The sequence below is a fragment of the Canis lupus genome, chromosome 6, assembly GCF_011100685.1.
Source record: "Canis lupus familiaris isolate Mischka breed German Shepherd chromosome 6, alternate assembly UU_Cfam_GSD_1.0, whole genome shotgun sequence".
Classification (NCBI taxonomy): domain Eukaryota; kingdom Metazoa; phylum Chordata; class Mammalia; order Carnivora; family Canidae; genus Canis; species Canis lupus.
In genome coordinates, this window is record NC_049227.1 from 341151 (window position 1) to 357225 (window position 16075).

A 16075-nucleotide genomic window follows, 5' to 3' on the forward strand; every position below is an offset into this window, starting at 1 on the left:
ACAGGGGCAGAGGGAGAAGGAGCCTCCCTGGAGCCAAAGACAGATGCTCAACCACAGAACCACTCAGGAGCCCCTTAAGATTTTATTTTTAAGTAATTTCTATGCTCAACATGGGGCTTGAATTTACAACCCCAAGATCAAGAGTCACATGCTAAACTAGCCAGGCACCCCAAACTTAGTATATTAAACAAAACAACACAATAAATAAGTATCTACCGATAATTACTTTGAATGTAAATGGACTTAAATGCTCCAATAGAAACATCTAAGTTTAAGCCTCCTGGTGCTTACCATATGCTGTGTTCTTACACTGTACAGAAAGGGAAGGCAGAGTAATTAAACCGACCCTTATTCACCCCAACCTAGGCCCTTTGCCTGGTCTGTGTTATGAATCGGTGACCTGGAGGAAAAAAAGACAGATGGATAAAGAAACAAGACCCCTCTCTATGCTACCTACAGGAGACTCATTTCAATCTAAGGAAATCTGCAGATTGAAAGTGAGAGGATGGAGAAATATCTATCATGCAAAAAGATACCTAAAGAAATCCAGAGTAGAGATGCTTATACCAAACAAAATAAACCTTAAACCAAATATCATAACAAGAGACAAAGAAAGACACTATGTAATAAGAAAGGGGTAATCCAACAAGAAGATATAACAATTGTAAATATTTATGCACCCAACATAGGGTCACCAAAATATATTAAGTAGTATATTAATAAAAAACATAGTGGAACTAATCAATAATAATACAGTAATAGGAGGGGACTTTAATGCCCTACTTACAGCAATGGACAGATAATCTAAGCAGAACATCAACAAGGAAACAGTGGCTTTCAAACTGTGGGCCCATTTCGGTAAAGGGCTAGAGTGCGGATCCAGTGGGGCATGGGGGGAAGCGGGTCGGTCAGGCGGGGGCTCCAGGCGGAGGGGGCTGCACCCTGCTGCTTTCGGGAGCTGCGGCTCCGGGAGTGCGATTCCAGCACCACAGGGCCCGGATCCCAGGGCGCTGAGCGGACACAGCTCACGATCCTGCGCTCCACGCCCGCCACCCTGGAGTGGTGGAGGCGGGGAGGGCACAGAACAGTGAGGACTCTCCTGCTGCTAGGTTCCCCCAAGATGTGCAGATCAGTGCACCCGCGCCAGCCTGGGAGCATCTAGGCCAGTGCAGACTAGAAGCTGCGGTAGTCACTGTGGCGAGCTGACTCCAGGGCTGGAAACCTGGCCGCCACCATTGTTCTTGTTCCTCCTGATGTCACCCTGTGCCTGGGACAGAGCTGGGCCACCAGAAACAGAAGCCTCATGGGGCCAACAGCTACCACTGAACCCGGCATCTGGCGGGGGGTGGGGCAGCACCCCCAGGTACACGCACATGAGAGTCAGCACAGCAGGCCCCTCCCCCAGAAGACCAGCGGGAAGGACAGGGGAAGAGCAAGTTCTTGACCCAGCAGCGCTGGTAAGCTCCAGGGGAAGTCCATGGATTTATAGTATATAGAAGTAGAGGGCCTCCCCTTTTTGTCCCTTTTTCCAGTACAATTTGTTTTTATATCAGACTAAAATATTCCAATATTTTTCTCTTTTCCCACCTTAACTACAATACTTTACTATCTCTTCATTTTTAACATTCTTCCTTTTTGACGTTCATATTTCTACAATTACAGGTCCTAAATATATTTTCCACTTTTAGATTCCTTTCAACATACTCAACTTAATTTTGGGAGATATACAAGATTTTTTTTTTTGTTTTCTCTGCCTCATTTTGTTCTACAATGGCTTAAATTAATACCTTCTAAGTCATGACCAGCATGCACCCAGAACAAAGTGGTATACTGTGCTGTTTATTTTGTGAGATTCCTCATTCATATTCTTCCCCCCTCTTTTATCTCATTTATGTTTTGGTGGTCAGTGTTGGGGGCTTCTACAAGTATTTCTGGTTTATATAAATTTGGGACTGAGCATCTTCAAACATACAGAACTTAATATACTCAGAAGTTCACCCTCTAGAACCCCTCAGGTAGACTACATTCTCCCTCCACTACAACTTCGTCACCACCAACATCTCCCAGTCCCCTGCTTTTTTTCGTCTCCCTTTTTTATTCTTTTTTCTTTTTCTTTTTTTTTTCTCCTCTTCGTTGCAACTAGGGTGAAATTTACTTAGGTTGTAGTTGATATTCTTGCTCAGCCCACTCATACAGCCATGCTGCACTGAGCAAAATGACTAGAAAGAACTCACCACAAAAGAAATAATCAGAAACAGTACTCTCTGCCACAGAGTTACAGACCTTGGATTACAATTCAACATCAGAAAGCCAATTCAGAAGCACAATTATAAAGCTACTGGTGGCTCTGAAAAAAAAAAAAACATAAAAGAATCAAGAGACTTCATGACTGCAGAATATAGATCTAATCAGGCCAAAATTAAAAATAAATTAAATGAGATGCAATCCAAACTGGAGGTCCTAATGATGAGGGTTAATGAGGTAGAAGAAAGAGTGAGCAACATAGAAAACAAGTTGATGGCAAGGAAGGAAGCTGAGTGAAAAAAAGAAAAACAATAAAAGACCATGAGGAAAGGTTGAGGGAAATAAATGACAGCCTCAGAAGGAAAAATCTACATTTAATTGTGGTTCTAGAGAGCGCCAAGAGGGCCAGAGGACCAGAAAGCATATTTGAACAAATCATAGCTGAGAATGTTCCTAATTTGGGGAAGGAAACAGCCATTCAGATCCAGGAGATAGATTCCCCCCCAAAAAAATCAATAAAAACCATTCAACACTCAACATTTAATAGTGAAACTTGCAAATTCCAAAGATAAAGAGAAAACCCTTAAAGCAGCAAGAGACAAGAGATCCCTAACTTTTATGGGGAGAAGCATTAGGATAACAGCAAACCTCTCCACAGAGACATAGCAGGCCAGAAAGGGCTGGCAGGATATATTCAGGGTCCTAAATAAGAAGAACCTGCAGCCAAGAATACTTTATCCAGAAAGGCTCTCATTCAGAATAGAAGGAGAGATGAAGAGCTTCCAAGATAAGCAGAAATTGAAAGAATATGTGACCATTTAACCAGCTCTGCAAGAAATACTAAGACGGACTCTGTAATACAAAGAGGAAGTCCAAGAAAACAATCCACAAAAACAGGGACTGAATAGGTATCATGATGACACTAAATTCATATCTTTCAATAGTAACTCTGAACGTGAATGGGCTTAATGACCCCATCAGAAGGTGCAGGGTTTCAGACTGGATAAAAAAAAGCAAGACCCATCTATTTGCTGTCTACAAGAGACTCGTTTTAGACATAAGGACACCTACAGCCTGAAAATAAAAGGTTGGAGAACTATTTACCATTAAAATGGTCCTAAAAAGAAAGCAGGGATAGCCATCCTTATATCAGATAAAGTTTATCCCAAAGACTGTAGTAAGAGATGAAGAGGGACACTATATCATACTTAAAGGATCTATCCAACAAGTGGACCTAACAATCATGAATATTTATGCCCTGAATGTGGGAGGTGCCAAGTATATCAATCAATTAATAACCAAAGTTAAGGCATACTTAGATAATAATACACTTATACTTGGTGACTTGAATGTAGTGCTTTCTACAATCGACAGATATTCTAAGTACAAAATCTCCAAAGAAACAAGAGCTTTAAATGATACACTAGACTAGATGGAATTCACAGTTATTTACAGCACTTTACATCCAAACGCAACCGAATACACATTCTTCTCAAGTGCACATGGAACTTTCTCCAGAATAGACCACATACTGGGTCACAAATCAGGTCTTAACTGATACCAAAGGATTGGGATCGTCCCCTGTATATTTTCAGACCATAATGCCTTGAAATTAGAACTAAATCACAACAAGAAGTTTGGAAGGATTTCTAAAACGTGGAGGTTAAGGACCAACCTGCTAAAAGATGAAAGGGTCAACCAGGAAATCAGGGAAGAATTAAAAAGATTCATGGAAACTAATGAGAATGAAGATACTACCGTTCAAAATCTTTGGGATACAGCAAAAAGAGTCCTGAGGGGGAAATACATCGCAATACAAGCATCTATCAAAAAACTGGAAAGAACTCAAATACAAAAGCTAACCTTGCACCTAAAGGAGCTGGAGAAAAAACAGCAAATAGATCCTACACCCAGCAGAAGAGAAGAACAAATAAAGATTCGAACAGAACTCAATGAAATAGAGACCAAAAGAACTGTGGAACAGATTAACAAAACCAGTAATTGATTCTTTGAAAGAATTAATAAGATAGATAAACCACTAGCCAGCCTTATTGAAAAGAAGAGAGAAAAAAAAAGAGAGAGAAGACTCAAATTAATAAAATCATGAATGAGAAAGGAGAGATCACCACCAATACCAAGGAAATACAAACGATCTTAAAAACTTATTATGAGCAGCTTTACGCCAATAAATTAGTCAATCTAGAAGAAATTGAAGCATTTCTGGAAAACCACAAACTACCAAAACTGGAAGAGGAAGAAATTGAAAACCTGAACAGGCCAATAACCAGGGAGGAAACTGAAGCAGTCATCAAAAAGCTCCCAAGACACAAAAGTCCAGGGCCAGATGGCTTCCCAGGGGAATTCTATCAAATGTTTAAAGAAGAAACCATACCTAATCTACTAAAGCTGTTTGGAAAGATAGAAAGAGATGGAGTACTTCCAAAGTCGTTCTATGAGGCCAGCATCACCTTAATTCCAAAAGCAGACAAAGACCCCACCAAAACGGAGAATTATAGACCAATATCCCTGATGAACATGGATGCAAAAATTCTCAACAAGATCCTAGCCAATAGGATCCAACAATACATTAAGAACATTATTCACCATGACCAAAGGGATTTATCCCCAGGATGCAAGGCTGGTTCAACACTTGTACAGCAATCAATGTGATTCATCATATCAGCAAGAGAAAAAACAAGAACCATATGATCCTCTAAATAGATGTCAGTCAACAAAACTAAAAGACAACCTACAGAATGTGAGAAGATATTTGTAAATGACATATCAGATAAAGCGCTAGTATCCAAGATCTATAAAGAGCTTATTAAACTCAACACCCAAGAAGCAAACAATCCAATCATGAAATGGGCAAATAGATGATTTGACAAAATACAGCATCCATTCCTGATCAAAACTCTTCTGAGTGTAGGGATAGAGAGAACATTCCTCAACATCTTAAAACCCAACTATGAAAAGCCCACATCAAATATCATTCTCAATGGGGAAACACTGGGAGCTTTTCCCCTAAGATCAGGAACAAGACAGGGATGTCCACTCTCACCACTGCTATTCAACCTAGTACTAGAAGTCCTAGCCTCAGCAATCAGGCAACAAAATGAAATAAAAGACATTCAAATTGGCAAAGAAGAACTAAAACTCTCCTTCTTCGCCAATGACCTGATACTCTACACAGAAAACCCAAAAGACTCCACCCCAAGATTGCTAGAACTCATACAGCAATTTGGCAATGTGGTGGGATACAAAATCAATGCCCAGAAGTCAGTGGCATTTCTATACACTAACAATGAGACTGAAGAAAGAGAAATTAAGGAGTCAATCCCATTTACAATTGCACCCAAAAGCAGAAGATACCTAGGAATAAACCTAACCAAAGAGGTAAAGGACCTATAGCCTAAAAACTACAGAACACTTTTGAGAGAAATTGAGGAAGACACAAAGAGATGGAAAAATATTCCATGCTCATGGATTGGCAGAATTAATATTGTGAAAATGTCAATGTTACCCAGGGCAATTTACACGTTTAATGCAATCCCTATCAAAATACCATGGACTTTCTTCAGAGAGTTAGAACAAATTATTTTAAGATTTGTGTGGAATCAGAAAAGACCCCGAATAGCCAGGGGAATTTTAAAAAAGAAAACCATAGCTGGAAAAAAAAAAAAAAAAGAAAAAGAAAACCATAGCTGGGGGCATCACAATGCCAGACTTCAGGTTGTACTACAAAGCTGTGGTCATCAAGACAGTGTGGTACTGGCACAAAAACAGACACATAGATCAATGGAACAGAATAGAGAACCCAGAAGTGGACCCTCAACTTTATGGTCAACTAATATTCGATAAAGGAGGAAAGACTATCCATTGGAAGAAAGACAGTCTCTTCAATAAATGGTGCTGGGAAAATTGGACATCCACATGCAGAAGAATGAAACTAGACCACTCTCTTTCACCATACACAAAGATAAACTCAAAATGGATGAAAGATCTAAATGTGAGACAAGATTCCATCAAAATCCTAGAGGAGAACACAGGCAACACCCTTTATGAACTCGGCCACAGTAACTTCTTGCAAGATACATCCACGAAGGCAAAAGAAACAAAATCAAAAATGAACTGTTGGGACTTCATCAAGATAAGAAGCTTTTGCACAGCAAAGGATACAGTCAACAAAACCAAAGGACCACCTACAGAATGGGAGAAGATATTTGCAAATGACATATCAGATAATGGGCTAGTTTCCAAGATCTATAAAGAACTTCTTAAACTCAACACCAAAGAAACAAAAAATCCAGTCATGAAATGGGCAAAAGACATGAAGAGAAATCTCACAGAGGAAGACCTAGACATGGCCAACATGCACATGAGAAAAGGCTCTGCATCACTTGCTATCAGGGAAATACAAATCAAAACCACAATGAGATACCACCTCACACCAGTGAGAATGGGGAAAATTAACAAGGCAGGAAACCACAAATGCTGGAGAGGATGCGGAGAAAAGGGAACCCTCTTCCACTGTTGGTGGGAATGTGAACTGGTGCAGCCACTCTGGAAAACTGTGAGGAGGTTCCTCAAAGAGTTAAAAATAGACCTTCCCTATGACCCAGCAATTGCACTGTTGGGGATTTACCCCAAAGATTCAGATGCAATGAAACGCCGGGACACCTGCACCCCGATGTTTATAGCAGCAATGTCCACAATAGCCAAACTGTGGCAGGAGCCTCGGTGTCCATCGAAAGATGAATGGATAAAGATGTGGTTTATGTATACAATGGAATATTGCTCAGCCATTAGAAACGACAAATACCCACCATTTGCTTCAACGTGGATGGAACTGGAGGGTATTATGCTGAGTGAAGTAAGTCAATCGGAGAAGGACAAACATTGTATGTTCTCATTCATTTGGGGAATATAAATAATAGTGAAAGGGAATATAAGGGAAGGGAGAAGAAATGTGTGGGAAATATCGGAAAGGGAGACAGAACATAAAGACTCCTAACTCTGGGAAAGGAACTGGGGGTGGTGGAAGGGGAGGAGGGCGGGGGCTGGGGTGAGTGGGTGACGGGCACTGAGGGGAACACTTGACGGGATGAGCACTGGGTGTTATTCTGTATGTTGGTAAATTGAACACCAATTAAAAAATTAATTTATTAAAAAATAAATAAAGGCTGAGGTAGAAAAAAAAAAAGAGGAAGACATAGACATGGCCAACAAGCACATGAGAAAATGCTCCCCATCACTTGCCATCAGGGAAATACAAATCAAAACCACAATGAGATACCACCTCACACCAGTGAGAATGGGGAAAATTAACAAGGCAGGAAACCACAAATGTTGGGGAGGATGTGGAGAAAGGGGAACCCTCTTTCACTGTTGGTGGGAATGTGAACTGGTGCAGCCACTCTGGAAAACTGTGAGGAGGTTCCTCAAAGAGTTAAAAATAGATCTGCCCTATGATCCAGCAATTGCACTGCTGGGGATTTACCCCAAAGATACAGATGCAGTGAAATGCTGGGACATCTGCACCCTGATGTTTATAGCAACAATGTCCACAATACCCAAACTGTGGAAGAAGCCTCGGTGTCCATCGTAAGATGAATGGGTAAAGAAGATGTGGTCTATGTATACAATGGAATATTACTCAGCCATTAGAAACGACAAATATCCACCTTTTGCTTCTACATGGATGGAACTGGAGGGTATTATGCTAAGTGAATAAGACAATCCGAGAAGGACAAACATTATATGGTCTCATTCATTTGGGGAATATAAAAATAGTGAAAGGGAATGAAAGGGAAAGGAGAGAAAATGAGTGGGGAAATATCAGAGAGGGTGACAGAACATGAGGGACTCCTAACCCTGGGAAACGAACAAGGGGTGGTGGAATGGGAGGTGGGCGGGAGGTTGGGGTGACTGGGTGACGGGCACTGAGGGGGGTACGTGATGGGATGATCACCGTGTGTTATTCTATTTGTTGGCAAATTGAACACCAATAAAAAATAAATTTATAAAAAATAGTGAAAGGGAATAAAAGGGAAAGGAGAAAAAATGAGTTTGAAATATCAGAAAGGGAGACAGAACATGAGATACTCCTAACTCTGGGAAACGAACAAAGGGTGGTAGAAAGGGGGCGGTGGGTGGGGGTGACTGGGTGACAGGCACTGAGGGGGGCACTTGATGGGATGAGCACTGGGTGTTATGCTATATGTTGGCAAATTGAACTCCAAAAAAAATAAATAAATATTTAAAAATAAATAATAAATAAATAAAATGGGCAAAAGATATGAACAAAAACTTCACCAAAGAAGACATAGACATGGCCAACAAGCACATGAGAAAATGCTCCGCATCACTTGCCATCAGGGAAATACAAATCAAAACCACAATGAGATAGCACCTCACACCAGTGAGAATGGGGAAAATTAACAAACAGGAAACAACTGTTGGATAGGATATGGAGAAAGGGGAACCCTCTTGCACTGTTGGTGGGAATGCGAACTGGTACAGCCACTTTGGAAAACTATGTGGAGGTTCCTCAAGAAGTTAAAAATACCCAGTAATTTCACTACTGGGTATTTACCCAAAAAAATACAGATGTAGTGAAATGCTGGGACCTGCACCCTAACGTTCACAGCAGCAATGTCCACAATAGCCAAACTGTGGAAGGAGCCTCAATGTCCTTCAACAGATGAATGGATAAAGAAGATATGGTCTATGTATACAATGGAATATTGCTCAGCCATCAGAAAGGACGAATACCCACCATTTGTTTTGACCTGGATAGAACAATCGGAGTGAAGTAAGTCAGTCAAAGTAGGACAATCATCATATGGTTTCACTCTTACAGGGAATATAAGAAATAGTGAAACAGATTATAGGGGAAAGGAGGGAAAATGAGTGGGAAAAATTAGAGAGGAAGACAAACCATGAGAGAGTCCTAACTCTGGGAAATGAACAAAGGGTTGGGGAAGGAGAGGTGGGTAGGAGGATGGGGCAGCTGGGTGACAGGCACTGAGGAGGGCACTTGATGTTATAATGTATGTTGGCAAATGGAATTTAAATAAAAATATATTTTTTAAGATTTTATTTATTTATTCATGAGAGACACACAGAAAGAGAGAGAGAGGCAGAGACACAGGCAGAGGGAGAAGCAGGATCCATGCAGGGAGCCTGACATGGGACTTGATCCCAGGACCCCAGCATCAGGCCCTGGGCCGAAGGTGGGCTAAACTGCTGAGCCACCTGGGCTGCCCCCAAAATATTTTTTTAAATAAAGTTATTTTGAAAGAAAGAAAGAAGAAAGAAAGAAAGAAAGAAAGAAAGAAAGAAAGAAAGAAAGAAAGAAAGAAAGAAAGAAAGAAAGAAAGAAGAAAAAGAAAAAGAAAGAAAGAAAGAAAGAAAGTTAGTTATTTTGGGAGACTGCAGCAAGATGGCAGAACAGTACAGGTCCTCAACCCATGTGGTCCCACAAATTTACCTAAAAAACTTTCAAAACATCCTGAACACCTACAAATTCAACCTGAGATGTAAAGAGAGAACAGCTGGAATGCTACAGAGAGATGAGTTTTCACTTGTAACAAGGTAGGAAGGTGAAAAAAATAAAAAAGAATAAAGTGGGGGAGGGGCACCATGAGGATCCGGGCTAACGCCAAGCTGCAAAAGCCTCCAGGACAGGAAAGCCCAGCCCTGGAGAAGCAGGAACTTTAAAAATCCACACCGGAGTTTTCCCTGACGAAAAAGTGCTTAGCAGGGAGATCAGGCAGAATCACAGGAGATATTTTGCTTTAAAAAAAAAGGAAGAAGAAAAAGAGGCAGCATATATATGTACAATGACATATTACTCAATGGTCAAAAAGAATGAAGTCCTGCCATTTGCAAAAACGTGGATGGAACTAGAGGGCAGTATGCTAAGTGAAGTAAGTCAGTCATAGAAAGACAAATATATGATTTCACTCATGTAGAATTTAAGAAACAAAACAGAAGAACATAGGGGAAGGGAAGGAAAAATAAAATAAGATAAACACAGAGAGGCAAACCATAAAAGACTCTTAAACATAGAGAACAAACTGAAGGTTTCTGGATGGGAGGTGGGTGGGAGGATGGGCTAAATAAATGATGGGCATTAAGGAGGTCATTTGTTGGATTGAGCACCGGATGTTATATGTAAGGGATGAATCACCATATTCTACTCCCGAAATAAATAATAGACTATACACTAACTTAAACTTAAATTTTAAAAATTTGTCATAGTGCCTAGCACATCGTATTATAAACATTATCTGTTACCATATACTCATTTAATGAAGATTTCTTAAATGCCTACTCAGAAACATTCAAATGATGAATAACATACAAGGTAATAAATATTTGTTGTGCACACAATCTGTGAAGATATTATGCTGGGCACGTTACAAATTTAGGTAAGTGAAGTAATATATACTTTTCATGTAACAAGCCTGAAGGCAGATAAATTTACTCAATGTTACCTCAGTAACTTTTATTTAATAAGATGATAATTACAGCAATTGAAATATAGAACAGAATCTGTTTCTCCAGCATGATAGCTAGGTTTCATTTTCCTGGGCATGGATCTTCTCGATTACTATACACACACACACACACACACACACACACACATATACATACATACATATATATACATATACATGTATATATATAATTTATATATATATAAATTTATTTTAGTTAGATGTAAAGCAGAGATACAAAGTGCTTCTGGTACAAAGTGGAAGCTACAGAACTATTACAAAATGGGAAGGTTAACAGGGTAGCAGTGTCTTGGATAGATTTAAATCAAAAGCCTAAAGTAGCTGTATCATGAACTCAAAGTCTGTTGTAGTTATCTGGGTATAAAGCAGTAATTTCTTAATTTGGGAGGAACAGGATCACAGACCTCTTCGAGAATCTGATAAAAGCCATTGACTACTTTCCCACAAAGGCCTGTAGATACACACCATATTTTACATGTACAATTTTGTAGAGTTCAGAAACTCCCAAAAACCTTCCTACACTGACTTCAGATTACTATATATATATATATACATATTACATATTATTATAATATATATATTATAGTATCCTTAGAATCAGAGCTGATCCAGACTCCAGAACCCGATCTTTCAAAACCTTGTCCTCTAGTACTCAAGGACCATAACTTCTTTTTAGTTTCCTTGTCAACCTTTTCTTCATCCAGTACTCTGGTTAAATATCCTCTGTTCACCTTGTACAACCAAATGGCAACATCATTTACAATCACTTTTGTCCTCTGCTCACTGGTTCTTCCGTCTTCTACATTCATTCCTTGGGTTTCAGGGTCATGACCAGGCCTTGTCAGGGTAGGAGTGGGGGGAACTATATATTTCTTGTAAAATTTATTTTTGGTTTTATTTCTTCCCCCAAAGAACTGTTTGTCTTTCAAAATCTAGGGTACTAGGCCTGAATCCAAAGAAAAAACAAAAAAGTTCAAAACTCATCATGAAGAGCCATTTCATGGTATGATAATGCAAAGATCCCCCAGGGATAATTCATACTTGGAGAATTCTAGAATGTGATGATTCATCACAAGAAAACCATAACAGATCTACAGAAAAAACCCTCATTCTGTGAGAATGAGACAAAGCATAATTAGAACGAATCCAAACAACAGTGTAGTCTGAACCAAAGGTTTTTTTTTTTGGGGGGGGGGGGGGGGGTTGGTTTTTTGGTGTTGCTTTGTTTTGTTTGTACAAACCTTATTATATAAAAGGACATGAAGGAAAAGACTACAAACAAAACTCACACTTACCTCACCATAAGAAATTCTTTAATGTTTAACCACTGGAATTAAAATTATAAAATAAGAAAGGATGGGATCCCTGGGTGGCGCAGCGGTTTGGCGCTTGCCTTTGGCCCAGGGCGCGATCCTGGAGACTCGGGATCGAGTCCCGCGTCGGGCTCCCGGTGCATGGAGCCTGCTTCTCCCTCTGCCTGTGTCTCTGCCTCTCTCTCTCTCACTGCATGCCTATCATAAATAAATAAAAAAATTTAAAAAAATAAAATAAAATAAAATAAGAAAGGATCACGGTAAGCAGTCTCCACATTTCCTGATATTTATGCTCTTGTGTAGCCCCGTTCACACATTGAATCTGGATCAGCTTCTGACTTACTTTATCCAACAGAAATGCAAAAGAAGTGTTGTTCTGGACTTCTAAGTCTAATCATTAAGAAGGTCTGGCAGCTTATGATTTTATAATTTTTGGAATTCTGTAGAGGTTATACACACTCTTGGAAGCTAGAAAAGCCCTTATATAGGAGGGTATTTGACATACCAAGCTGTTTAGTAAAAGATAAATCATACCCAAAGAAAGGTTTGGCACTTTGCCCTGGCTCCTGGGAGGTAATCTTGTAAGTCCTTGGAATGTCCTGCCTGACAAGAGTGAGTAATCTAGAAATCCTTCTAGTGATTTACTGAACCTGAGGGTAACCCTGGGAACCTTCTAAACATACAAAGTTTCTCCAATCCAAGTCTCACAAATAATTTCTACTCTATCCTATTGTCTATGCTTCCTGATGTTATGTTACTAATGCACACTATCTCAGCACATTATCTAGGACTGGGAAGAGTCAAGAAGATTGTTTGAATGAGCAGAAGTAGAACCATGCTTCCTAAGGCCAATTCATGAGCATGGAATATTTTCCCATCTCTTTGTGTCTTCCTCAATTTCTTTCAGAAGTGTTCTGTAGTTTCTAGGATATAGATCCTTTACCTCTTTGGTTAGGTTTATTACTAGGTATCTTCTGCTTTTGGGTGCAGTTGTAAATGGGGTTGACTCCTTATTTTATCTTTCTTCAGTCTTTCTCTTTCTTCATTGTTAGTGTATAGATATGCCACTGATTTCTGGGCATTGATTTTGTATCCTGCCATGCTGCCGAATTGTTGTATGAGTTCTAGCAATCTTGGGGTGGAGTCTTCTGGGTTTTCAGAGCTTCTCAATCTACTCGCCACACTTTCATCTCTGCTACACTCTGAATAATTTCTTATGGTTTACCTTGCAGTTTACTAAGTCCCCCTTCAGCTCTATCTAATCTACCAAAAACCCATCTACTAGGTTTTTTATTTCAAAGGTTACTTGCTCCTGGTGTTATTTAACTTGTTCCTCTATCTCTTGTATTCATTGTAAAATGGTGATTAGATTTAGAAAATTGAATAGATTCAGATCACTTTTTATGCAATATCATTTTATAGTCATGCTATATACTTTCTTCTTTTACATCAAAAGATGTATAATGTCCAGTTGACTCACTTTTACTGATAGTAAGATTAATTGGTGGCTCAGGTAGTATCACTCTGCTTTTTATTATGACGTTGCCCATCAATCTTTTAATAATTTTGTTAACCTTTAGTGATATTATTCATCATTTCATTAGTGGTTGCAAAAAAAAATCTTTTTTAATTCTGTCATTCCTTATGCATTAATTATTTGGTCATTTTGAAATGCATTTTGTATCATATTTTATGATAGATGGATTTCTTTTATTTTTCAAATTATTGACTTGGTGCCCTAGGACTCCCCAAAGCAACCAGGGCTTTACTTTTAAGTACCTTTATGAACTCATGGATTTTTATATATTTCATGTTTTTCAATCCATTGCAGTTATAATTCTCTTTAGCCTCTTATAATTTCATCTTAGTTCAGTGGGAACTGCTTCGGGTAGGCTTCTGACCTGACTCCATTCATCTTTAATAGCTCTCTTGATTTCTGACACAGGATGTCCCAAGTTTCACTCACACATTTCCTGCTCAGTCATTTTTCAAGGATCCTTTGTTTCTTTCAGAGAAAAATGGTATATAAATACCATTTTTTCTGGGTGCTAGGAACTGATTAATCCTGGGTTTTTAGGCTTCCTAGAGAAACTTTTTTGTTTGTTTGTTTTAGATTTTATTTATTTATTCATGAGAGACACAGAGACATAGGCAGAGGGGGAAGCAGGCTCCCTGTGGGGAGCCCGATGCGGGACTCATCCAGGATCACTACCTGAGCCAAAGACAGACACTCAACCACTGAGCCACCCAGGAATCCTGCAAGAAAAACTTTTTTTGGAGAAAAATAAATCATGTGCTCAAACTGTATTCCCAAATCGAATTTAAGATTACAAGGCTTTTACTTTGCTTCTTTGATTTTATTGCTATGGACTGAATTGTGCCCCCCCCCCATTCATATGTATGTTGAAGCCCTAACCCCCAATGTGATGGTATTTGAAGTCAAGACCTTAAGGACACATTTAAGATTAAATGAGGGCATAAAGGTCGGGCCCTAATCCAATGGATTAGAGTTAAAGAAAACACCTCCTGTCTGTTTTCTCTCTCTCCCTGTGCACACATACACAGAAGAAAGGCCATGTGAGGACATAGCAAGAAAGTGATCATTTGCAAGCCAGGAAAAGAGCCTTCACCAGATAGGGACCTTGACCTCAGACTTCTAGCCTCCGGAACTGTGAGAAAATAAGCTTCTGTTATTTATATGCCATATTACACATAGTGTTACCTCCTCTCTGTCCCTTTGCCTCACATGGCCAATTTCCCAGTCACTTCTCCAACCCACTTTCTTTCATTCCCACTGCTCTAATTTAGGTTTTCACTATCCCTGACAAAGCATTTAGCCTCCAATCTCTCCAATCTGTGTTCCATTCTCCTACCACAATGATATTGAAGTCTAGCAAAACTATTCATTTCTCTCAAAGGGGTCTCATCACTTAGAGGTAAAAGTGAGGCCCTTAAGAAATGCTTCCCAGGTGGAGCCCATCCCTGACCAACTTGAATCCCTCCACTCTTTTCCTGATCCTATAACCGGGCAGTATCAGTCTCCTGCTCACCATACTGCCTCTCAAACCCCAGCACTCCTGCACATGCTCTCCTTTCCGCCTCACATGCCCTCTCCACAGCCCATGTCCATCTCCCCTCAAGCTGTAGCCCCTGTTCAAGGGCAATGTATTGATCAAGTGTCCTCTCTCTGCAAACTCATGCAGTCCTTTCTCAAGGTTCCATGACCGACAGTCGTACACTTACTTCTTTACCCATCCGTCCTGACTGGACTGTGGGCTGTCTGGAAGCGGGAGTGTCCTGTGAATCATCTTTTTGCCCAGCGCGGAGTGAGAAAAGTCGTGCACCTGTTGGCTAAAAAAGAAATGGGTGTTGGACAGGCTGATGAATGGGAGAACTCTTATTTTCCCAGTCTTCCCTCAGCAGTTGCTAAGATGTTTCGGTGGCCAAGCACGGCCCACACCCATATTGTGGCCCTCAGATTGTCTGCCCGGAGCCTGCTGTTCTGTTTCTCTGGACTTCCTGACTTCCCTGTCCTCCTCGGTCCGAGAAGACTAACGGCCCATCTAACTTCTTCATAATTGTCACACACAAATATGTGCCAATGCTGGACTTCTCTCCGTCTCGCAGATATGGAGAAATAACACCGAAAATCAAATTGGGCACAAAATCCTACTGAAGTTTTTCTTGAAAGCGGACGTGGGGTGGAACGCGTAAGTGTAAGCATTTAGCGGCGTTGGATGAATGAATGAGGTTCCTCTGATTTGGAAGGCCTTGTCCAAGTCTGGGAGCCCAGCATAAGAAGAGGAAACCGAATGGAATAGTTAAATAAAAGACCGGAATACTCCAGCGGCCCCGCGCATGGAGAAAAGTCAGGTACAAAATCTCCCGGTTATAGACGGTCCGGGGTTCCTTTAAGGGGAAGTGGGCGGAGCCCTGCCTTTACCCCGCCCATAGCTGAGGTGACACACGGCCCAATGAGAGGAGACGTCTGAC

The 16075-nt window shown here is 40.3% G+C and overlaps 1 protein-coding gene, 1 long non-coding RNA gene and 1 other non-coding gene across 3 annotated transcripts in view; 1 reads left to right on the plus strand and 2 right to left on the minus strand.

The window, feature by feature from the left end:
• Positions 1 to 1158, minus strand: part of ZNF713 (zinc finger protein 713) — a 69036-nt gene extending 67878 nt beyond the window's left edge. The window contains exon 1 of the mRNA XM_038541706.1: positions 844 to 1158. Coding sequence (XP_038397634.1) covers positions 844 to 1158 — 315 coding nt within the window. The remainder of the gene's footprint in view (positions 1 to 843) is intronic.
• On the plus strand, positions 275 to 404 carry LOC119872419. Its single transcript, XR_005361508.1, has one exon. It is a non-coding gene; the product is annotated as a small nucleolar RNA SNORA51 (small nucleolar RNA).
• A 9778-nt stretch (positions 1159 to 10936) lies between the features above and the next one.
• Positions 10937 to 12220, minus strand: LOC111096170. Its single transcript, XR_005360492.1, has 2 exons — positions 12065 to 12220; positions 10937 to 11715 (listed from the first exon to the last, which is right to left on the minus strand). It is a non-coding gene; the product is annotated as an uncharacterized LOC111096170 (long non-coding RNA).
• Positions 12221 to 16075: the final 3855 nt, after the last annotated feature.